Raw genomic sequence first — 23,933 nt, 5'->3', positions numbered from 1 at the left:
CCCGACTCGCCCGCCTCCCTCCAGGCAACATCTCGCGGCACACCAGGCAACATCTCGCGGCACACTAGTGTGCCGCGGAACAGTGGTTGAAAAACACTGGTATAAACCACATGATTTCATTGCATGCTAGTGACAGGCTCCCATATTCTGCCTCACAGGATGAGGTCGCAACAAATCCTTGTTTCTTTGACCTCCATCCAATTATGGAATTGGCAAACATCATAACCATTCCACTTGTAGATTTTCTAGTAGCTACACAGCTTCCCCAGTCCGCATCAACAAATCCTTCTAGTTTTTCGTCTTGTGTACTAGATATCTTCAAACATACATTTAATGTCCCCTTTAGATATCCGATAAGCCTTTTCAAAGCACACCAATCGGCAGTACTGGGTTTAGATACACGTTGGCTCAGAACATTTGTAGCACATGCAACGTCTGGCCTTGACCACTGGCTTAAACACAGCAGTGATCCTATTTTTGAGTGATACAACTCAGGCTGATCAAATTCATCGTCACACACTGTCTTTGGGAAATCTGGTGTCATGGGAGTCTGAACTGGCTTGCAGTTTTCCATGCCAAACTGCTCTATCAAATGAAGAATTTTCTCTTTCTGGCTCAATAGGAAGCTTCCTAACTTACTTCTACTCCCAAGTAATTGCTTACAGGCCCTAAGGCTTTAAGCTTAAACTTCTTTTCCAGTTGACTTGTGAGCTTCTGGATCTCATCTGTGGAACTCCCTGCTACAAGCAAATCAAAAACTAAGAGCATTAGATATTTGTTGCCTGTCCCCTTGGTGTACAACCAAGTTTTACAAGGGCTTCGTTTAAACACTGGTTGGTTCCAACACCTTCCACTTTGTTTGAGACCATAAACAGCCTTTTTCAAATGCCAGACTGCACCATTCCCCTCTTCAAACCCAGGGGGTTTTCTCATTAACACTTCATGGTCTAAATTTGCATGCAGGTATGCAGCATCAACATCAAAATGGTGCACTGCTAGTTGTATTGCAGCAGCAATAGAGAGCATTAAATGAAAAGTTTCACTCTTTACAGTAGGAGAAAACACTTCATCATAACTCTCCCCTTTAATCTGAGTGAACTACTAATCTGGCTACTAATCTGGCTCAAAAACGTGGTTCCCCAGATGCAAGGGTTTTCCTTTTATAAACCCACTTGCATGACACCACTCTGCCACCAGGTGGCGGCATTATGACCTCAAAACTTTGTTGCGTTTAAAATAGTCCATTTCTTCTTTCATAGCTTGTTCCCACAAAGCACGTTCCCCGGGGGTAAGTCTAAGACTTCATCATAACTTTGTGGTTCCACACAACTCACACTGCATACTTTCATTCCTCCTAGGGTCAAACGCTGAGGAGGTACACCCTTGTTTGAACGCTGGGAGTGCCTAGGCACAACTACTTCTTCTTCCCCCCTTATCTCTGGCCCTTCTTCCTCTTCCTCTAGAGAAGTATTATCTATTGCCACATCTTTTGGGGAAATCTGTGCCTCCTCCTCATCCTGCTCCTGTGTTGCCAATGGCTGAGAAGAAGCCTCTTCTCTTACTTGCAGAAGCAGTAGGCAATCTAGGTTGGCATGGATCGCAGTCCATCTGTCCTGGTCAGCAAAGTCTGCACTTCGTGACAGAACCACGCGTTCTGGGCGTAAATTGAAACGCCACCCTTTGGCATAGGGCTGATATCCCACAAACCGCAGTCTCTGCGCTCTAGCGCCCCCTTTCGGGTGCTGAGCTTTGGGGATATTTACATGTGCCCAAGAACCCCAGTTATAGAGCATTGTCCACTCTGGTTCTTTCCCAAACAACACACAATAAGGAATATCTTTTATAGAGCTAAACTAGGTTCTATTAATCAAAAAGTTTGCTGTAAGGAAAGCCTCACCCCACAGCCTATGGTTGTTACCCAATCCTGCATCCACTAGCAGGCAATTCTTTACTGACTGTATTACAGCCCCACGTCTTTCACACAGACCATTTTCAGCAGGGCTATAAGAGTTAGTCAAACGGTGAGTGATCCCCTCACGTCACAACCATGCTCCAAATTGTTTGTTCAGAAAATCTCCACCCTTATCTGTTTGCAACTGCACAACAGGGTGAGCGAAGAGCTTTTCAGCTTGGGCAACCCATTCTCTGAATGTGGGGAAACACTCCGATTTCTGCTTTAACAAAAACAACCAACTAAAACGTGATTTATCATCTGTTACCAGAAAAGCATATCTGGTGCCCCCTTCAGTCTTCTGTGGAAAAGGGCCTATCACGTCACAATGGACAAGTTCTAAAACCTCTTTAGATACTCTGTCACTTTTAGAAGCCATAGGCTTCCTCTTAGATTTGGCCATTTTACATACATTGCAATCTAGGAAACAGTTACAGCTATTTACTTTTAGGTTCTTGCACACCTTTTGCATCTCTGAAAGCACATGGAAATTGGCGTGACCCAGTTTTCTGTGCAGTTCATGTACACACCCCTTATGAACTGGCAAATTATCCTGAACCACCTGGGCTGCTTTAACAGGCTTGTCTTGCATTACATATAACCCATTTTCCAACTTTGCATGGCCACATACCTGAGTTCCATTGTTTATCAGACAACCATCCTGCGTGAACTTAACACTATACCCTGCATTAATCAAACAGCTTACAGACAGTAAACAATAGTCCAAACTGCTGACAAACAGAGTCTCTGGTAGAGTAGTGTTGAAGCACTGAAGGAAACATGTTCCCTGGCCATCAATCTTGCTTCTACGACCATCAGCAAGATAGAGTCTTTTCCATCAGCTGGCTTCCCCAGGGTCTTAAAGTCCTCCCGACTGTTGCAGATAATCCTGCTGCTACCAGAGTCCAGCAACCATGTTCCTCGAGGTATCTTCCTCTCCTCTCGAGAAAATGCAGACACAAGAGGAGCAGAACGCGTGTTCTTCTTCCCTGAAGAGAACCCCTTCTGCTTACATTTCTGCATCAATTGCTGTCTCTGCTCCATGTCGTCTCCTGGAGGTCTTGCCCTGCATTGACATTGGAGATGCCCGGCTTGGCTGCATCTATAGCATCTCCTCACCGCCATGCCCAAGTCCCAAACTTGGCGTTGCCCCATTGGCAGATTCTGCTGCTGGCCCCCTCGGCTGTAATTCCTCCGCTCTTGGAGTTCAGCCTGTCTGTCTGACCTTCTTTCTGCTTCTTCGGTCAATCTTCCAACCATATACTCAAGGGTCAGATCTCGGGGACGCATACTCTCCATGCTGTTAATCACAGGCAACCAGCTTTCAGGCAAACTTGAAAGGATAATGTAGGTTTGATCAGTTTCATCCTAACACTTACGTCTCTGTTGTAGTTGAAGAAACAGAGATTTCAGTGTTTGAAGATGAGTTGCCAAACTCTCACCTTCTTTCATAACAGTCCTGAACAGCCTTTTGGTCACAGAAATTATAGTTCCAGCACTTTCTCTGACATGCATTGCCCTTAATAAATTCCAGCACTCAAACGCTGTGCTGGCATTTGCTACATGCAATAACTGAGAGTTGCTCAAACACAGCATAATTTGGGCACGAGCCCTTTCATCCAGCCGTCTTTTCTCAGTAGAGTCCTGTCTCAAAACCTGTTTCAACACAGTCCCATAGTCCATCTCTCCTTAACAACTGCTGCATTTTTATTGACCAACTCAGCCAGTTGCTTTCTGAGAGAAGTTCAAAAGGGATGCCTCCCCCAATATTTACAACTTGGGAAGACTGGAAATCTGCCATCTCTGCTGGTGCTTGCTGAGCCCCTTCTGTGGGGTCTCCAGCAATCTCTCCTGACTCTCTCTTTAGAGTCCAACTGGGCAGTCCTGACTGGCACTCACCGGCTTCTAGCTGCTGCCTCTGTTGACCCTCAGGTCCTGCCTGGCTCTACAACTGGTGTAGCCGCTCTGTGAGTCACCTACTGTGGTCCTCTAGCAGTTCAAACTGTTCCAGTAGCCAGCGCTGAGTGCTTTCCTGATCCTCAGATCCTAGCCGCTCCAGCGTCGCTGCAGACAGTTACGGCTATATATCCTCGATGATGATGTCATCTGGATGGAAGAGAATGAGAAGAGAATGCAAATGCAAATGAGATTTTCCCACAGGCCTTTAGTCAAAGGGCGCTGTCTCCAAGGTGTGGGGCTTACCTTCTTTTGGCTTCCGGCGGAAGCAGGCCAGTTCCGGCCGAACGACTGTCATCTGCAGAGGAAAGAAAAATCGGGGTCAGATGGGAGCAAGAGATCACAGAAGCAACGCCAAATCAGGAAGGACGGGTCTCCCTCTGTCTTGGGCCCAATCCCTTGTTCCAGAGGACCTCCCTGGGCCCTGCAGCCTCCTGGGCAGAGGTGGAAGGGCAGCAGCAGGAAAGGGGGCAGTAAAAGCCTCTGGCCTCATCCTGGCCCCCAGGGACACCCCCCGCAAATTCTGCGCTAAAGATCACTTGGGGATGTGATCTTGGGGGGGGGGATGGAAGTAACCAAAGAAATGAATAGAAGAAGGCAAAGTACTTACTCTGAGTTTGGGATATTTCCTGGCAATGGCCAGCAGCAAAGAGATGCTGCTGGCCGCAAGTTGCTGGGCCTCCCCACTTTCCCCCAGGGCATATCCTCTGAGGTCCTGCAGGAGGAAAGAGCATTTCAGAGTCAGGGGCCAATCTGGGCCAAAGCGGCCCCCACTGCCCCCACCACGGAGTCCCTGGCACTTCTGGACCATGAGGGGTTGCCAGCTTTGGTCTTGGACCAAATTGGGGGGCAAACAGGCTCTGTGCCCCAGAAATGGGGCAGTCCATTGGGTAAGGGATGGGGGGGGACAACCCTAAAATCACCCCTGATGCCATAGGGACACTTACACTGAGAAGTTGGAGGAGGGTGCCAGGGTTGGGTGCTTCCATAAGAAGACTGCCCAGCAGAAGCCGGTAGTGCCTCTTCAGTTCCTGCGGGAAAAGAGAGAAGAGAGTTGGATTCTGCAAGGGTGTGACGAAGAGGAAGAAAGAACCTGTGAAGGGAAGTCAAAATAAAGGACATACTTCTCTCTTCTCCTCCTCCTCCTCCTCCTTGGCCCCACACAGCACGGCCTCCAACATCCTGTGCAGGATGGCACTAATCATGTCAGAGGTGAATTTGGGCCTCATCGTGCTGCAGAAATGAAAGGGAGAGGGTTAGAGTCTCCCTTGCCCCTTTCTCCCTCCCGCCTGCTCTTTCCCCCTGGAGTTCTGCCCCCCCCCACAACCCCATCCATGCCAAAGACCCCACTCACCTTAGCTGGAGGAGGGCCTCCAAGGCAAGGGCCAGGGTCAGGGGCTGATCCCTGAAGTGCTCCAAGGGCCCCAAGATGTCCTGGAAGAGAACAGAGGAGGAAAATCAGCTCTGACCCCAAACACCAGGCTTGGCTTTGCAGGGGAATGGCAACCCCATGGCCTAAGCCGGCAGGGTCCTCCTCCCCACAGATGCACAGCCCCTTCCCCCCACCTCCCTGTGGGGGTCCGTCACACCCCCCATCACTCACCAGAATTTTATGGGCTGTCTCCTCCTTGGAGCACATCAGGGATCGGAGCCCCCTGAGCTCAGCTGCTTGGCAGCTGTTGATGACCCCCAGGATGTAAAGCTGTTCATCCTCTAGCAGCTGAAATGCAAAAGTCAGGCTGTCAGTTCCTTGTGAGGGGAGGGCTTCTCCGCATCTGAGAGTGCAGAGTGAGGGGCAAAGAGCCCAGGGGCAGTGGGGGGGGCAGGTCTGAGGGATCCAGTCCCTGCTCTTGTTTTCTCCAATACTTACCCCTGGGGCTGGGATGCTGAACCGCAGCAGCACTGCAAACAGAAGGACAGGGGAAGAGGTGAGTCCTCTTTTGCATCCTTGGACTAGTTGCCCCCCATGCCCATCCCTGCCCTCCTCTGTCCAAAAAAGGAGGGCCACTGGCTTACCTGGCGCCACGGGCTGCTCTGTGTCTGGCTGGGGGGCCACCCTGTGGCAGCGCCTGAAGAGGCGCCTTAAGCACCTGATCCTAGAAGAGATGAGCGGAAAGAGTGACTCAGATGCTGGCAGCCCCAATTCTTGGGGGGTGTTTGGGGGTGAGGAGGGGAGTCTGGAGAAAACAGTGAACCACTGCAGAATTGGCAGAACAGAAATACGTATGTGGAGCCTAATTGATCCTTGCCGGCCCACTCTGACCAATTCCTTCCATCTCTCTGCAGTTCAGCGACCTGAAGGGGCATCATCAGAGCCTGAAAGAGGCAGCCCAAAGCATGAAGGGCTGGCAGAGAGAGAAAGGAGGTCCCAAGTGCTCTGGGTTCAAGAGCTACCGCCATGTCAGGGCCCAGAGAGCCTGGCCCCCTCATTCATGCAGTCAAGCAGTGTATAAATTTCATGAAGCATTGTTACCAGAATTTTTGGAAAGGGTGGCGGGGGGTTTCGCCCTCCAGCAGGGACCATACCCCACTCCGACTGTACCCCAGATCAACACCTTCACGTCTGCCAATGTCCCCACAAAAGACATCCTGACACAGTCCTTTCCTTTTTCTATTCCAAAGGCTACCATAAATAAGGGTAGAACATTTGCCCTAATGAAGGCTGAGCCTTTCGCTCGCAAGGCGCTCAACCAATCAGCTCAGACTATCCAAATATCCAATAGCAACCAATGAGCGCCACGAAACAGTGCCCTCCAGCACAAAGCACTGACAACAACAACAGAACAAAGCACACAGGCACTGCAAATCACACAGGCACTGCAGCTGCCGACCAGCCACGGCCTCTGCTCTACAAGTAGGAATTCCCACTGGGAAAAGGGGAAAGTCAGAACCAGCCATGAAAAACATTCTTGGTCCATTGAAACTAGTCCTTCAAGTTTCAGTCTAGGCTCTTGAACTACCAACCCAACTGTACGCTTGTGAAACATGGACCACTTATAAACAGCATCTCCAACTCCTTGAAAGATTCCATCAATGGTGTCTCCGAAAAATGTGACACACCACTTGGGAAGGCAGGCGAACTAACACCAGTGTCCTGGAAGAAGCAAAGATCACCAGTGTTGAAGCAATGATTCTTCAACACCAACTTCGTTGGACTGGTCATGTGGTTCGGATGCCTGATGATCGTCTTCCAAAGCAACGACTCTATTCCAAACTTAAAAATGGAAGGCGTAATGCTGGTGGCCAACAAAAGAGGTTTAAAGACTATCTCAAGGCCAATCTAAAAACATGTTGTATAAACAAAACATAATACAAAAATGAATTAAGAGAGGCTAAAATCAAGCATTTACAAGAAGAAATAGGCAAACAAGAAAAATTATTAGCGAAAACACCAAAAAAGAGATCGCAAACCAAACCATTAAAATATTACAAACACAGCTCTCAACACTCTTAAATGATGAAATAGAAAGAAATATAAAATGGATGAACAAAAAGCACTTGAATTGGGAAGCCGACCAGGTAAATTACTTGCGTGGCAGATAAAGAAAAGACAAAGAGAAAGACAAATAAACAAAGTAGTATATGAAGGAAAAGCAGTGGAGACGGAAGAAGGAATAAATAAATGCTTTGTAAAATACTTCACCAATCTATATAAAAAAGGTGCAGAAACTCGACAACAAATTATAAAATATCTTCAAGGAAAACAAATCCCAAAAATAGGTGAAAACAAAGGGAAGCAGCTAAACGCACCAGTAACAACAATGGAGATACAACAAGCAATTTCCAATCTTAAACTGGGGAAGGCTCCAGGTGCAGATGGACTATCCGCGATACACTACCAAAGGTTAGAAGATGCTATAACAATGCCTTAAAAAAAATTAATGAACGAGATCATGCAAGAAGGAAAAATACCAAAGTCATGGCAAGAAGCCAATATTGTATTACAGTGGTGCCTCGCAAGACGAAATTAATCCGTTCCGCGAGTCTCTTCGTCTTGCGGTTTTTTCATCTTGCTAAGCACGGCTTAGCGGCTATTAACGGCTTAGCGGCTTTAAGAAAAAGGAAACAAACTCGCAAGAACTCGCAAGACGTTTCGTCTTGCGAAGCAAGCCCATAGGGAAATTCGTCTTGCGGAACGACTCAAAAAACGGAAAACCCTTTCGTCTAGCGAGTTTTTCGTCTTGCGAGGCATTCGTCTTGCGGGGCACCACTGTAATTCACAAACAAAGCACAGCTAGAGAATGAGTTAACAATTACAGACCCATATCATTATTAAATAATGATTATAAATTGTTCGCGGGGATATTAGCAAATAGGCTGAAATCGGTCCTAAAAGATGTAATAGACCAAGAGCAAGTAGGATTCCTCCCAAATAGGCATATAAAAGCAAATACGAGAATAGTAATTGATCTAATTGAATATTTGGAAATGAGACCCAACAAAAAAGTGGCGTTTATGTTAACAGATGCCGAGAAGGCTTTCGATAACCTATCAAGATCGTTCCTTCAGGAAGTAGCAGAAACAGTAGGACTGCTGAAAACTACTGCAGAGCAATAAACACAATATATGAAAACCAGCAGGGATGTTTAATAATAAATGGTGAAAAGATGGATCCTTGAAATCTAGAGAAAGGTACCAGGCAAGGATGCCCGCTTTCACCGTTCCTTTTTATACTAACTTTGGAAATCCTGATTTTAGAAATAAAGAAAGAAAAAGAGATAAAGGGAATTACATGAGGCAAGGATGTTTTCAAAATTAGAGCTTTTGCATACAATATTATATTAGCACCTGAGGAGCCAGGAAACAGTCTAATGAAAGCACTGAGGATAATGAATGAGTTCGGGAAAGTAGCAGGCTTCAAGATAAATATGTCAAAAACAAAACTTATGGCAAAAAACATACAGGAATTAGAAAAGAGCGAACTACAGGAGAAATTTGGTTTGGAAATTGTTACAAAAGCAAAATATTTTGGTATAGAATTGACGATGAAAAATATTAATCTATTTGGAAACAATTATGAAAAAGCCTGGAAGGAAAATAGAAGAGATCTAGAAACCAGGAGTAGATTAAAGCTGACGTTACTGGGGAGAATATCTATAATTAAGATGAATGTTTTACCCAAAAAGATATATTTGTTCCAAACAATACCAATAATAATGAAAGAAAATTGTTTTGATGAGTGGAAAAAAGATCTAACAAAATTCATATGGCAAACCAAAAAAACCACGCATAAGGTATAAACTATTAACAGCTAAAAGGGAGAGAGGAGGACTGGCATTACGAAATCTAAAATTATATTATGAAGCAGAATGTCTGGTGTGGTTAAAAGAATGGATTATATTGGAAAACACTAGTATTTTAAATCTAGAAAGTTTTGACAATAGGTATGGATGGCAGACCTACCTAGCATACGAGAAGGTTAAGGTACATAATGGCTTCAAAAAGCATATACTCAGAAATTCATTGTTTTAAGTTTAGAATAAACTTTAAGTTTAGAATAAACTTTAAAGTTTTAAAGTTTAGGAATAAACAGCTATTAGAGCCACAAATCCCTTTATGGATCTCTCCATTAGAAACCCATGCAGTTAAAAAACACAATATGAATCCGAACTGGGCAACATATAGACAAATACTGGAAGAAGACCAAGGAAAGTTAAAATTAAAAACATACGAAGAATTAAAACAATATGGGATGGATAATTGGCAATATATACAATTAAAAAGTGTGTTTGAGCCAGATCAAAGATTTTGCCAAAGAACAATTGCTATTTAGCACCATTATATTTCGAAACAATAGGAAATTATTATCAAAAGTTTACACTATTATTGGACTATGATTTGATGAAGAGGTAAAAGAAATAATGGTCAAATGGGCACAAGATATCGGCCATACTATATATTTAGAACAATGGTAGAAACTCTGTCGCGAGGATATTTGCTTTGCCCACCAACCCAAACAGATAAGCTTTGGGATTTTTTTTATCAAGAGTTTGTTTAGCATTTTCTTAAGTTCCTCATGTATTATTCCCCAAAACTTCTTTATTTCCTTGCAGCCCCACCACATATGAATTATCATTCCAGGTTCTTTGTTACATTTCCAACAAAGGTTGGATTTGAATTTATAAATTTTGGCAAGTTTAACTGGTGTTAAATACCACCTGTAAAACATTTTAACCAAATTTTCCTTTATCGTATAGCAGGTGGTAAAGCGAATATCCTCGCGACAGAGTTTCTCCCATTGTTCTAAATATATAGTATGGCCGATATCTTGTGCCCATTTGACCATTGTTTCTTTTACCTCTTCATCCATAGCGATTGTTCTTTGGCAAAACCTTTTCTTTGATCTGCCTTAAAACACTCTTTTCTGCTCAGAAGAGAGATGGCGACCAGAGGAGGCACTTGGGACATGGCTAGGGGCAGCCATCATCCCTGAAGCATGAGACCACGTACACAGCAACCCTTCTGCTGGGGTGATCATCACTGCCCTCCTGGTCTCTGAGTGCCAGACAGGTAGCCATCTCAAGGACCAGAGTGGATCCAACCTACATGGATTGGGGACTTGGCCAGGACAATAAGGGGTACTCAACTTGGCTGGGAAACAGGACCATGTATATATTTTTCTTTGTTTTACTGAATGGGTGTAAGGTGGAGGTCAAGGGAGGGACAGGGACAAACCTGATACTCAGGTGTCCGCCAGAAAAACCTCCCAGTTTGTCTCACACACACACACACACACACACACACACACCCGTAGATGAAGAGAAAGGGATGCTACTTACAGTCTGCCCATGTCGTCCACAAAAACCTTAACTATTCCTCTATCTAAAAAATAAAAATATATACAGACTATGCACAGGTGTGCACAAAAAAACAAAAAACAAAAATATTAAAACAAAGAACAAAAAATAAAATAAAATAAATAAAAGTGTTAAAAGAAAAGAATAAAAGAAAATCAAAATAAATCAAATCAAATAAATCAAATAAAAGTAATAAATGAAATCAAAATCAAAATAAGAAAACAAAAAAGAACAAATCACTAATCCTCCTCTTACTCGCTACCAACTGCCACCACCAACTGCCACCACCACCTCTCTCCTCTAAGCTCCTCACTAACCCACAATGGCCGCCTGCAAGTCAGTGGCTTTTAAAGGAGAAGCAAGAGATGTCACAAAGGAGGGCGGGTCCTTGTCACCGTGGCAACCCCCCCACCAGGACCTGGCCCCACCTGGCCCTTCCTGAGTGGTGATGCTCCTCTGTCAGAACTCGGAGGCACCTGCTGTTCTGCCTGCAGAATGCTCTAATCCCAAACTCTGTAGCCCTACGACTGGCTCTGCCACGATAAATCCATTTGTTTCTAAGGTGCTTGGTGGCTCTCTTTTTCTACGTTTGCTGTGGGGGGCTTAATAATATCACTACCCTTCTGCACTCTGTGGATTAAGCAGGGCATGGATTTGCAAGCATTTGTAACTTCTGCCACATAATTTTCAGGTGGAACTCAAATTGGGAGAGAAAAGGGTAAATGCAGCCTGCTCTTTCCATGTGGGGGGCACATTTCGTGGTGCATGCAAGATTAATGGTGGGCCATAACATTAAAGGCAGGCGCGTGGGGGACCTGTCCGGCCTAAGTGGGGAAAGGAACCATCGAATTCGCTCATAAAACCTCTCTGGCATGGGAGCACATGAATTCCAGAGCCATGGGCACATGAATGCTTCACAGTCTGTTGTTTTTCTGCGGAATTCACATTTGGAAATATGCCCAGTCGCAAAGAGCACATACCTGCTTGTTTCCAAAGGAGTGTTAAAATCAATTAACAAGTCCTCAAAGAGGCAGGCCTGTTCCAGTCCCCACCTCAGATAGTCTCAAAGGGCGAGGAAGCCAGTGCAAGCAGGAGTTCAGCAACATCTGGAAGGCCAAAGGTTCCCCACACCTGAGCTAGAGACTGTGCAGGTATCTGTGGATTCTGGAGTCCCAGAATTCGCCTTAGGTATATATTTTTTCCATGGATGTTAGTGACTTCACCTGCCTGATGCTGCATAGGAGGTGACCTAGGATGAGATGGCTGGCAGGTACTCATGCTATGGCCTGGCTGACTTGCTTGCACAGTAAACAGGAGATGAGTTCTCAGTGTGTAATCTGAACAGAGTGAAGAACGGTAGCAACTTCCCCAAATCTCTTGCTAAGCAGCAAAACTCTGTATTGCTGTGTCTGCCTGCTGGCATTCACAGCAGAAAGCCATTCGTACTTCTGCCTCTGTTCTGGTCTCTGAATAGAAGCATGGTTCGTATCCCACTACTGACACCAGTTTCTGTTGACCGTTAGCTGTGGATTCCAGAGTTTTGCAGGAATGGGTAACTTAGCAGCATTTTAAACAGCTCTTGTAAAGTTGGAAAGGACCACAAGGGTCATCTAGTCCAACCCTCTGAAATGCAAGAATCCTTTTGCCCAACATGGCACGGCTTCCACCTTGGGATTAAGAGTCTCATGCTCTACAAACTGAGGCGTATGTTCTGGTATAAAATAAAAATAAATTCAGCTGCTCTTAAGAAAGACCCTCAGCTGTGGATTGTTGGTTGACACTGCAGGGGTGTGTGTGAGAGAGTACAGATCCTCCAAGCGTCATTCTGGTTTCTGATTTGATCCCGGAAAGTCCCGCTTTTCCTTAGGATGCCCCTATTTTCATTGGAGAAATGTTGGAGGATGTGGTATGATGTCCCTGTTTTCATCAGAGAAACGTTGTGAGGGCATGGAGTCATGCGATCCTGGAGCCAAGAAGATCAAGTAACTATGCAACCTTTAGAAGGCAGCTGAAGGCAGCCCTGTATAGGGAAGTGCGTAATGTTTTCTTATGTTTTTATGTATGTTGGAAGCCGCTCAGAGTGGCTCCGGCAGCCTTAGTCAGATGGGTGAGGTATAAATAAAATAATAATAATTATTATCATTATATTATATCATTAATATTATAATATTTTTGTCATCCAATATTGTTGTTGTTTAGTCGTTTAGTCGTGTCCAACTCTTCGTGACCCCCTGGACCAGAGCACGCCAGGCACTCCTGTCTTCCACTGCCTCCCGCAGTTTGGTCAGACTCATGTTTGTAGCTTCGAGAACACTGTCCAACCATCTTGTCCTCTGTCGTCCCCTTCTCCTTGTGCCTTCCATCTTTCCCACCATCAGGGTCTTTTCCAGGGAGTCTTCTCTTCTCATGAGGTGGCCAAAGTATTGGAGCCTCAGCTTCACAATCTGTCCTTCCAATGAGCACTCAGGGCTGATTTCCTTAAGAATGGAGAGGTTTGATCTTCTTGCAGTCCATGGGACTCTCAAGAGTCTCCTCCAGCAACATAATTCAAAAGCATCAATTCTTCTGCGATCAGCCTTCTTGATGGTCCAGCTCTCACTTCCATACATCACTACTGGGAAAACCATGGCTTTAACTATACGGACCTTTGTTGGTAAGGTGATGTCTCTGCTTTTTAAGATGCTGTCTAGGTTTGCCATCGCCTTTCTCCCAAGGAGCAGGCGTCTTTTAATTTCGTGACTGCTGTCACCATCTGCAGTGATCCATCCAATATTATTATTGTTCTAAGAATTTTAAGGTCTTACATATATAAAATAAATGTTCATAAATGTACCAAGCACACCCCCCATATATATATACCACATGTCTGAAGCCCACAGAAAAAGTCCTGAAAGCATTTTGTCCCTTCCAAACTTACCTCAAATATTGTCTCCCCATTGTCTTTTTGCTCTCAAATCCTGTCTTAAGGGCACATTTAAGATTTCCGAAATTAAGTAGTTATCATCACAAAAGAATAGCCAGGCTCTCCAGGTAAACCCATGCAGGGGTTTCCTGCTGGCCCCTTCTCTGATGTATGAGGTATTGGGGGTGGTCTTGGGTTACACCCCTTCTGTGATGTATGTATGGGGCTGGTCTTGAGCACCAGGGCGGGGAATTTCAAAAGTTAATACGTATAGGAGTTTGCCCACCATTGTTCTGGGTCCCTCTCCCCCTTTGTGTGTGGGGTGGAACACCCTGTTGCAACAGCTTTAAGAAAGATCAGGCTTACGAGCTGCATTGCTTCTCAACATTCTCTGCTTGGCCTCTGTTATTTCCTCCTACCGATAGAGAACCTACCAAAGGACTCTAGATGAGCTCTTGGGGACCCCTTAAGCGAAAAGGAGTTGTTCTTTTTCTTATAACAATATCACGGGATAGGACGTCCCTATTTTCGCGTGGGAGAAACGCTGGAGGGTATCTGAGCGCGCACAACATTTGCCAACGCTGCTGGACGGGTCCCTCTCCCCCGCAGCTCCAGCCGCTTCGCCCGGGGGGACGATGCCCGGGAGCGCGCATTCCCCCTTCCGCCCCGCGGCGCGCTCGCCCTCCCCTCCAGCTCCGGGCTCCTCCCCTTCGCGAAGCCGGCGCGCTGCTGCGCTCGGCCCCGTTCCGCCCCTCCGCGGCTGCCGTAGTCGGCCGCCGCCGCCGCCGCCGCTCTCCCTTCCCTTCCCTTCGCTCCCACGTGGTTGCCGGGCAGGAGCAGCTGCGGTGGTGGCGGCGTAGTAAGTGGCCGGAGCGGCTCTTGGCGGAGGGCAGGGGCGGGGAGCGAGGGGATCCCTTGGTGGAGGAAGGAAGGAGAGGGAGAGGGACCCCGGCTGCGCCCCACTCGTATGCCCTTCCTAGCCTGGCTGCGGTCGGGGCGTCTGGCCGCTCATTCCCTCGGGAGACCAGCCGGTGGCTGGCGGCTGAACGGCATGGCTAGCGTAGGTATCGCCTCTTGATCTTCGTCCGGCAAAGCTTCCTTACAATATGACTGTTATCAGCTGGCGATTCTTAAGAAAGGAGTTCACTTCAGGGCGCAGGAGTTAGGGCGCGGAGCTAGCTCAGGACTGCCGCCTCTTGCAGGGTTTGAGAGGGGGACCTGGAGATGCCACGGGGGGGGGGGGGGCGTTCGGCATCATCGTCATCCTTGTTCTTACTATTAATTAAATTTCTATATCGCCCTTCATCCGAAGATCACTGGGCGGTTTAGGAAGACACAAAGATTCATACGGTAACAACAAACCCAATCCATACAGAAAAAGCGATTCAGTGCAGATAAAAAGATAAGAGGCATGCCACTGGACTACAGCCTTTTCCTATGCAACGTGGTGTTTCTGTTGGTTTATATTCCGTTCTTTTTTAAAAAGTGTAGTTTTACCTCTTTGTCCCCTGAATTGCAGGGATTCTTCTGTTGTTGATGCGTTACCTGATCTTCAGAGATGTGCATTGTGAGCTGCGACGAAGTTGCTCGTTTTAGCTTGGCGTATGGCATTGCGTTGAATGATGATGTCTGTATACGTATCTATATGTGAAGCAGAATTAAAATGCCACCAAAACCCCCAGTAGCTCCTTTTGGACTTACTTGCTTGGTTGCCTTAAGAAAATTGTCTTTTGTCAGTTGATTTTGAGTGATCGATTCAAATTCTGTGTAAAGAAGGTTTCTGTGGCTGACGTGCCCTTTAAATGAAGGACTTCATTAGCTTTCGGATGATCTCTTCTAGTGCTTTGCAATGGCCGAGGAGTTGAGAACTGTGGCCGGCAACCAAGCCAAGAGGCTGAAGAGCAGCTGCAGCAACATAGAGGAGGCAGCGGAAGAAGTTGGAAAGCAGGAGGAAAACGGGCATGAAACGAAACGGATCAAGACCAGTGGGGAAGAGGTGGAGGACGGGGTGAAGAGGTTCCCCAAAAGGAAGGTTGTGATGCTGATGGCATATTCAGGGAAAGGCTATCATGGGATGCAGGTGAGTGGTTCAGGTACCTACGCTTGGGGAGTGTTTGTGGAGTTACCAGGCTAATTTGTCATTGGTCTTTGTTTAGGCATGTAGGTATAAGATGAGGATGGGGATTGGTGGTCTTGCTGCTGCTGCTCTGTTTTGTCCACCTATTTATTTATTTAAAGCGGTGGGGAACCACTGGCCCTCCAGATCTTTGAGGCTGGTGGGAATTGTAGTCCAATGACATTTGGAGGGCCAAAGGCCCACTGCCCTATGATTCACACAGGTGAATACCACTGCTTCCCCCTGTGCTATAGGGAGCCTTCACTGCCTTTGTGACAGTAGAATTTGAACACAAGGCTGCAGAGCGGAAGAAAAGCAGGGCGACTCCCATCTTGCCTGCCTTGAGAGACCATGTGCCTTTGGGTCCCCTCTTAGCCACCACTTTTAAGACTTGGTGTCTGAGTTTGCTTTCCTCCCTTCTTCCTCTCCATTATTTTCCCTGCAAGTGCCATGTCTTCTAGATTGCAAATCTGAGGGCAGGGACTCGCCCACTACTGATGTTTGCAAGTTCTTCCTTTTAGCTAAAGGGCAGGCTAAAGAAACCAGACCAGTTACCATGTTAACACCTTTCTTTGATCCATCCCAGGCGCTTGTACCTGGGCTGACTTCCTGATCCTTAGCTCATCCTTTGTAGCAGCCAGGCAGCTCCAGCTCTGGCAAGTGAGATGCATTCAATCTTTTCTTCTTTTTCATTCCAGCGCAATGTGGGGAATGCTCAGTTCAAGACGATTGAGGATGACTTGGTGACAGCCCTCATTCGATCAGGCTGCATCCCAGAGAACCACGGTGAAGACATGAAGAAGATGTCTTTCCAGAGATGCGCCCGGACAGACAAGGTGATGCGGTTTTGTGTGTGCGAATGGGAGTTTCAACAGCATGGAGTGTCGGTATTGTGGATTGCAGCCCTGGGGAGCTCCTGTCACACAGTGTAGAAAATACTGAGCTTGATGGGCCAATGGTCTGACTCTGTATAAGGCAGCTTCTTATGTTTCTATATGTGGCACCCTAACACATATGTAATATACATGGTCCCCAGGTTATGGTTCGGCATAGAGACCCTTGCATTCTTCAACTCAGTTCCATTTTGTTTGCTTTCAGATTATACTAACTTCCTGAATCCATGCTTAGGACCCTCAGCCCATCACTGTCTGATGGAGACTTTTCTGGTTCCCTCCTCCCTGTTGATTTTAATCCCTACCTGTTGATCCACACAGGGTGTATCTGCAGCTGGGCAGATCGTGTCGCTGAAGGTCTGGTTGATAGACGATATCTTGGAAAAGATAAACCACCATCTTCCTCCTCATATACGAATTCTAGGTAAGGGAGTAAATAACAGGAGCTTTTGGTTGTGGGCCTTGATCTCGGTGATCTCACCTTTCAATCTTTCATAAGCAGAGCAATAGGGATGAGCCCTTCTCGCCAGCTTGTAAATGCATAGGCGAGGTGGGCCTTGGTGTTGAGGGTGCTTTGAGTTAAGCTCTGTGACATCAGAAGACCCCTCCTGTCCCCCAGGTGCAGGAGTAGCCAACCTGGAGCCCTGCAGATGTTGGACTCCAGTGTCTATCAGCCCCAGCCAACATAATCAGGGGTTAGGGATGATGGGAGTTCTCATCCAACCACTTGACTACCCAGCTCTTCTGGATAGACTTCAGAAGGGACCTACAATTAATTAGGAACACCACGTTTCCTCATTGGTATCCACATGAGAACAGAGCATTTTAGAGCTTGTTAGATGACCAAAATCCTTGCCAGCTTTCTTAAGAAATGCCTTTACTGAGTTGCGTTTCCAAGTGATGCCCGCTGCAGTCTTGGATGGCCGCTAGAACTAAGGTCCCATACACAGACAGACTTTGTATTTGTGGTCAACCACAGGTGAAAGACATCACTCATTATCTGTTAACCTGCCCCTTATATACGTTTCTGAAACCTTGGTTCTCAGGGACAGCTCAGTCGGTAGAGCATGAGACTCTTAATGTCAGGGTCGTGCGTTTGAGCCCTCTGCTGGGCGAATAGTTCCTGCGATACAGGGGGTTGGATTAGATGATCTTCGTGATCTTTTCCAACTCTACAATTTTATGATTCTGTAAAAGCATCATAGCAGAAAGGGTTTGGTTTCTTTTGAGTGACAGTAATATCTTTGTAACACACAAAGTAACCTTTTCTGCATTGTTTACAAAAAAAATCAGGAAAAGGGGGTTAGATAAAATCACTATAAGTTGTTTCCGTGATTCAGAGGTTTAATCTGAGATATAAGCCTCTCTTACATCATGGAAGTCCGCTTATATTATATAGGTGTGTGTGTGTGTGTGTGTGTGTGTGTGTGTATTGCATTATTTTATTAATCCTATTGCTGCAAGTTAGTCATGGCCTTTGGCTAGAACAATAAACTTCTGAACTGGCTCCCCATGGCCCTGGAAGGTTAGCAGAGGCAGGGTCTTTGGCAAGCACAATTTTTTTTTACTTTTCCCCACCAGTACCAATGTTCCCCATGACCTGGGGTGAGTTGGCATTTTTTAAGTAGGCCCTTCCCACTTAGATGGGAGAAGCTTATGTGCCAGGCCAAAATGATATAATTGCTGATTGTGGAAAGTGAACAGCGCAGCAGTCAAGACAGGCCCCAAGTTGTGCCAGACACGATGCACTTCCTTGTGTGGTCAGTTCCACACACACACACACACACACACACACACACACACACCGCCAATGGAATGTGAATAGTTTTGCCACCTGTACATTTTGAAGCCTCGGTGTACTGAGAAATTTGAGAGTTCCATTAAGCCAAAACTGTGGACCCCTGAACCTAAAGCAGGTCTGGGGGAGCCTGTGACCCTTCTGATGTTGGGACTCCAGCTCCCATCATCCTCTGCAAGGATGGACAATGGTCAAGGATGATGGGAGCTGAGCTTCAGTGACATTCGGAGGGTGACAAGTTTCCCCCCATCCCAGTGGTGAAGTATCCTGGGTCCACGGTTCACCTGAAACTTACTTGATGGGATTGTACAGATCCTGTTAATAGAACATGCGTGTTTTAATCTAGGACTGAAACGGGTCACTGGAGGCTTCAATTCCAAGAACAAATGTGATGCCCGGACATACTCTTACATGCTGCCAACTTTTGCCTTGGCACACAAAGACTGCGACCTCCAGGATGACACGTACCGCCTGAGCACGAAGACGCTGGAGACCGTCAACAGCCTTCTGGCTTGCTACAAGGGGACGCACAACTTCCACAACTTCACCTCTCAGAAGGGGCCCAAAGACCCCAGCGCCAAACGCTACATCATGGAAATGTACTGCGAGGAGCCCTTTGTGAGGGAAGGCATGGAGTTTGCCGTGATCAAGGTGAAAGGGCAAAGCTTCATGATGCACCAGATCCGGAAGATGATTGGGCTGGTGATCGCCATCGTGAAGGGCTTCGCTTCCGAGGCCATCATGGAGCGTTGCTGGGGGGAGGAGAAGGTGGACGTCCCCAAAGCCCCGGGGCTGGGCCTGGTTTTGGAGAGGGTTCACTTTGAAAAGTACAATAAACGTTTTGGGAACGATGGGCTCCACGAGGCCCTGGAGTGGGTGGAAGAAGAAGAAAAGATTGCTGCTTTTAAAGAGCAACACATCTACCCCACAATCATAAGCACGGAGAAAGAAGAGAAGTCCATGGGGTGCTGGGTGGAGACGCTCTCCAACCACGACTTCAATTCCACTGTCTCGAGGGCACCGGTGGACAACAGGGATTCAAAGGTAACCCAATTGGTGGCCATCACTGCATTCCAAAGTTTAACTATGCGCAGTGTGAAGAAGTGTTTCTTCCATCTGTTGTGAGTCTTGTAACGTGTAGCTTCATTGTTTTTCCACTATGAGAGTGGGAGGAAAACCTTCCTAGATCCACTTTCTCCACGCATTCCATAATTTTTAAACCTGTGTTTATGAATGTCACTGACAGTTGTGACTACGCTGTTTCTTTATCTCCTTTTTCCAGAGTGACGATCCTGAGGGCAGCGATGGATGCGGAGATGACTCGGACTGAACTGAAATCCGCTCCAGAGGGCAGAAATATAACAGCACGTGGGTTGCCCCACACCGTTCTGGGAAACTTCTGCTCGATAACCTTGGGGTCATCTCTCAACTGGTGGTGTTTATCTGCTTGGGTGATGAGCATTGCCCACCAGGCCAAGTTGTGGGAGGAGAAGAAAAAGGACCTTTAGAGCAACTTTGTCTACAGTGGGAAATAATGTCAGCTGGAGCCAATAGTGCATTAATTATGCTTTACAAAAGAATTATGTCATTTTTACTGTGTCCAATGCACAATAGAAAGTAATTAATAATCGGACTCTTAAGACAGTGGAAAGGTTTTTTAAGTATCATTTCCCCCTCCTTTTTAAAATGAAGGCCAAAGTTTCTTCCTCCTTTCTTTTGGGCTTTTTCTGATTGTACTTCATTCCAGCTCAGCTTGCGGAAGGGGAGACACCCTCTTCCTTTCCTTAGCTTGCCATGTCTTTGCCTCTGGTGTCCCAAGAGACAAAATAGTTTCTCTGAACAAAATCTGACTGTGGAATATCAAACTTTTCGCTTTCTCTCCTTTAAAAAATGAGCTACTTGTGTCAGAGGGCTTTAAAAAGAAATAATTGCCTCTGGTTTTTGTTTTCTTTTTTGAAAATAAAATAAAGACTTCTCGTGGCACAATTAGAAAAGAAAAATCATACCTACGTTTTCTGTGTACGAAATAAAAGAGCTTAAGATTGTGAGAAGAGCCATCATCCTGTTTTTCCTGTGGCCAGCCAGACTCTTTTGGGAAGTTTGAAAGTAGGACCCGAATGCAACAACACTCTCTCCATTTGTGATTCCTAAAAACTGGTACCCAGCAACACATTGCCTCTGACAAAGGAGAGAGAACATTGCCATGACACGTGTGTGTAATAATAGTAACAATGGGATGCTTTCCTGCCCTGATCCTAGGTCTGCAATCATATAGTGCCCGGGTCAGTGACTCTGGGGTCATAGTTCTGTGTGGATCTCCCCCTCCATGGGCAGAGAGGGGCAGTTGCATTTGGAGCAACAGGTGCCTCCATCTTCCTTTACTTCATCAGATGAACACCACATCATCTTTAAAGTGGGGTACACGGTTCTCCTCCCTCCAAGTTAAATCCTTGCAACAATGCTGAGAGACAGTGACTAGCCCAAGGACACAGTGAGCTTCCTGGCTTGAGTGCAGATTTGGACCCTGGTTTCCTAGATCCTAGTTCAGCATCCTAACCGCTACACCGCACAGGCTCTCAGTGGGATCTTGCTTTAATACTGGCAATGGGGCAGCTTCCTCCTTGACACCTGAAGGCAGAAGGCTTTGCACACACTTTGTGACTGTATCACTAACTGCTAAGCTGCAGAGGTCATATACACAAAGCACTCTTAACACAACTTGAACAGTCACCCTAAGAAGAATACTGAGAACCAGTGCTCCCACCCCCCAAAAAATGTTTAAGGGTACTCTCATTTTCCTACTCATATTGAAATACTGTTCCTCAATATGACCAAACTTAGATTCACAAAATGTTTAGGGGTATGCGTCCCCCCCCCGAAAAAAAAAACTGCTGAGAACTGTAGTTTACCCTACAGTGCTACAGTTCCCAGGATTCTTTTGTAAGGTGGGGTGTGTGTGCTTTAAGATTGTGCTTTGCATGCAGCCAAAATATGTTTTCTCATTTATATGCGCGACTTTCACTTCGGAGGAGGTAGGGATCTGTGTCTGAAAGTGAAGTGTGGTGTCATGGTTTTGGCTAGGTTTGCAGAGACCCACGTTTAAATTGTTCTTTGGCCAGCGACTCTACTGAATGGTTTGGGGGTGATTGCTGTTTCTCAGCCTGGCCTTCTCCACTGAGTTGTTGTGGTGGACAGAGTGGATGGTAGTAAAGCGGGGGGTAGGGGTGGGGAGGAATTAATGGCCCACCTTGAAAGTTTGCTTTTCAAAGGTTTCCCAAGCAGCCTCACAATAATTACAACTCCCATGATTCTCTCTCTCTCTCTCTGTGAAATAGCACTGTCAGTTGTTTTTCATCTGAATATATACCTGAGCAGGCATTCAATTGCTGCCAGGTTTGTTTATTAAAGAGTTCCTCTTAAGGAGCTCAAGACAACTTATACTGTATAGTTTTTAATAGATTATAAATATCTATATGCTTTCAATTGTATCAATGTTTGATACTTTTTTAAAAAAAAGTTTTGCTCTGTGTTTTTAGCAGTTCTTATTTTTTTGTCTGTAAGCAGCCTTGACTCTGTCAGGGTTCAAACAAACAAATGTATGTATATATGTATGTATGTATATATGTATGTATGTATGTATGTAATAATATGGTTCCTATTTCTTCCCTCACCCATTTTATCCTCACAAGAACCCTGCTGGGTAGGCTCAGGCTACACTGAGAGAAAGCTGCTGGCTCAAGGTCACCTTAAGCCTCTGCCTTAGCCCAACAGCCTTAACAGCTGCACCTCAGTGGTGTAAAAGCCACTTCTGAGAGGAGGGGGAATTTAGTGTGTGGGGGGGGGGTGACTTGTGACGTAATATGACGTCCCAAACGTCATGGTTCAAGGCTTCCGAACCGTCATGCATCTTGGGAAAGGGAACGCGCATCGCGTATAACTCTCCTTATTGCGTCCCTGCTGGGTTACCGTACCCTTGCTCGCCCGCCCGCCCGCCCCGCTATTTGACCGCTGAGCTTGTGATAGGCGGGCTGCTCTAACAGTCACTACCGCTTGCCCAATACCGCGAGAGCTCTTGCGCGGCGCCGGCCAATGGCACCTTTAGCTCGCGCAGCCCCTCCTTCCCGAGCTCGCAATAGTATCTTGTGGAAGGGGAGAGCTTGCGCGCGCGCCCTACCCCCCCTACGGTGTCCCTCAAATGGCATCGCCCACCGTGGATCCTCCGCGGGGCGGTGGCAGGACAGACCAAATGCAATCTTTCGAGAGGGGTGAGCCTGTTTACTGGGTAGGTAGGCTTTGTGCAAGGGCGGGTGAGGTATTTAATGTTAGATACTGAGGTGGTATTAGCATTATTAGCTTGACTGCCTATTCTTTTCTTTTCCCTCGGCAGGAAGATGGGGGGGGGGGAGGACACGGCTTCAGCAGTTGGTATGGAGCAGGCTGAAGTTCCACCAGGAGAGTTTCCCCCCATTCTTGCATTCACTACCCAGAGAACACGAAGTGGCACAGAAGCGAAGATGTAACCTGCTGTTGGAAGCCCTCTTCCATCTTAATCAGGATCTCTGTTGGGGCCTTCTGCGTGCATTCCCACTGAGCTGCTGTCCTTTCTGCATGGCGCTTTAAAAATGCAATAAGATGAAATGGTTAAATCGGCTATGATAAGGTGGGCGCAGGACATTGGGTATAATATCATGTTTGAGGACTGGGAAAGGTTGTGGAGTACTGGGTTGAATTTTACTGCATGCAATGCTTTGAAAGAGAATGTAATGAAAATGATATATAGATGGTATATGACCCCAGTCAAACTTGCAAAAATATACCACCTGTCTGATAATAAGTGTTGGAAATGTAAAGAGAGTGAAGGAACATTCTTCCACCTCTGGTGGACCTGCCCTAAAGTGAAGGCGTTCTGGGAAATGGTTTATAATGAACTGAAAAAGGTATTTAAGTATACCTTCACAAAGAAACCAGAGGCCTTTCTTTTGGGTATTGTCGGCAAAGGGGTGGTAAAGAAGGACTGGACATTTTTTATGTACGCAACAACAGCAGCAAGAATACTTCTCGCAAAGCACTGGAAAGCTCAAGATCTACCCACACTGGAAGAATGGCAGATGCAACTGATAGACTATATGGAACTGGCCGAGATGACCGGCAGAATCCGTGACCTGGGAGAGGAGAAGATGGAGGAGGACTGGAAGAAATTCAAGATTTATTTACAAAAATATTGTAATTTGAGTGAATGTTAAGCAGGATGCTAGATCATAAACAATTGAGCACCACTAAATTAGATGATTTAAGATAATAAGTGAGATTGAGAAAATATAAACTCTTTTGAGAATTACAAGATTATAAATATACAGATGGGACATAAGAATGCAAATAAGATGATAAATTGCTGGCAAAAAGTTACAATGATGAAAGTGGGAGCGGGAGATGTGAGGAAGTCCAAAGAATAATGTGAAATTATGTTAAGACATATGTTATATTGTTTATTATATCTATTTCTATTCTAAACCCTAATAA

General features: G+C 46.1%; 2 protein-coding genes across 6 annotated transcripts; one reads left to right on the top strand and one right to left on the bottom strand.

Annotated features, from left to right (window-relative positions):
- Positions 1-870: 870 nt before the first annotated feature.
- LOC308465355 (uncharacterized protein) lies at positions 871-11,664 on the bottom strand. 5 transcript variants are annotated; one of them, XM_080985257.1, is made up of 10 exons: positions 10,687-11,664; positions 5,924-6,003; positions 5,778-5,809; positions 5,511-5,627; positions 5,262-5,341; positions 5,032-5,140; positions 4,855-4,938; positions 4,518-4,622; positions 4,154-4,205; positions 871-4,057 (listed from the first exon to the last, which is right to left on the bottom strand). In XM_080985257.1, exons 1-10 carry the CDS (start codon positions 10,695-10,697, stop codon positions 4,032-4,034), a joined length of 696 nt encoding a protein of 231 aa, XP_080841383.1. In that variant the 5' UTR covers positions 10,698-11,664; the 3' UTR covers positions 871-4,031. The 5 variants fall into 5 exon arrangements, with proteins under 5 accessions (XP_080841383.1, XP_080841382.1, XP_080841381.1 ...); XM_080985256.1 differs by having other exon boundaries at positions 5,778-6,003; XM_080985255.1 differs by having other exon boundaries at positions 5,511-5,809.
- Positions 11,665-14,471: 2,807 nt separating this feature from the next.
- On the top strand, positions 14,472-21,918 carry PUS1 (pseudouridine synthase 1). The gene is made up of 6 exons (XM_080985201.1): positions 14,472-14,666; positions 15,447-15,686; positions 16,421-16,558; positions 16,937-17,039; positions 18,760-19,457; positions 19,696-21,918. Exons 1-6 carry the CDS (start codon positions 14,574-14,576, stop codon positions 19,741-19,743), a joined length of 1,320 nt encoding a protein of 439 aa, XP_080841327.1. The 5' UTR covers positions 14,472-14,573; the 3' UTR covers positions 19,744-21,918.
- Positions 21,919-23,933: the final 2,015 nt, after the last annotated feature.

Source organism: Podarcis pityusensis, assembly GCF_964106645.2.
Source record: "Podarcis pityusensis genome assembly, chromosome: 16".
NCBI classification, from domain to species: domain Eukaryota; kingdom Metazoa; phylum Chordata; class Lepidosauria; order Squamata; family Lacertidae; genus Podarcis; species Podarcis pityusensis.
This window is presented reverse-complemented; position numbering and strand designations above follow the sequence as displayed.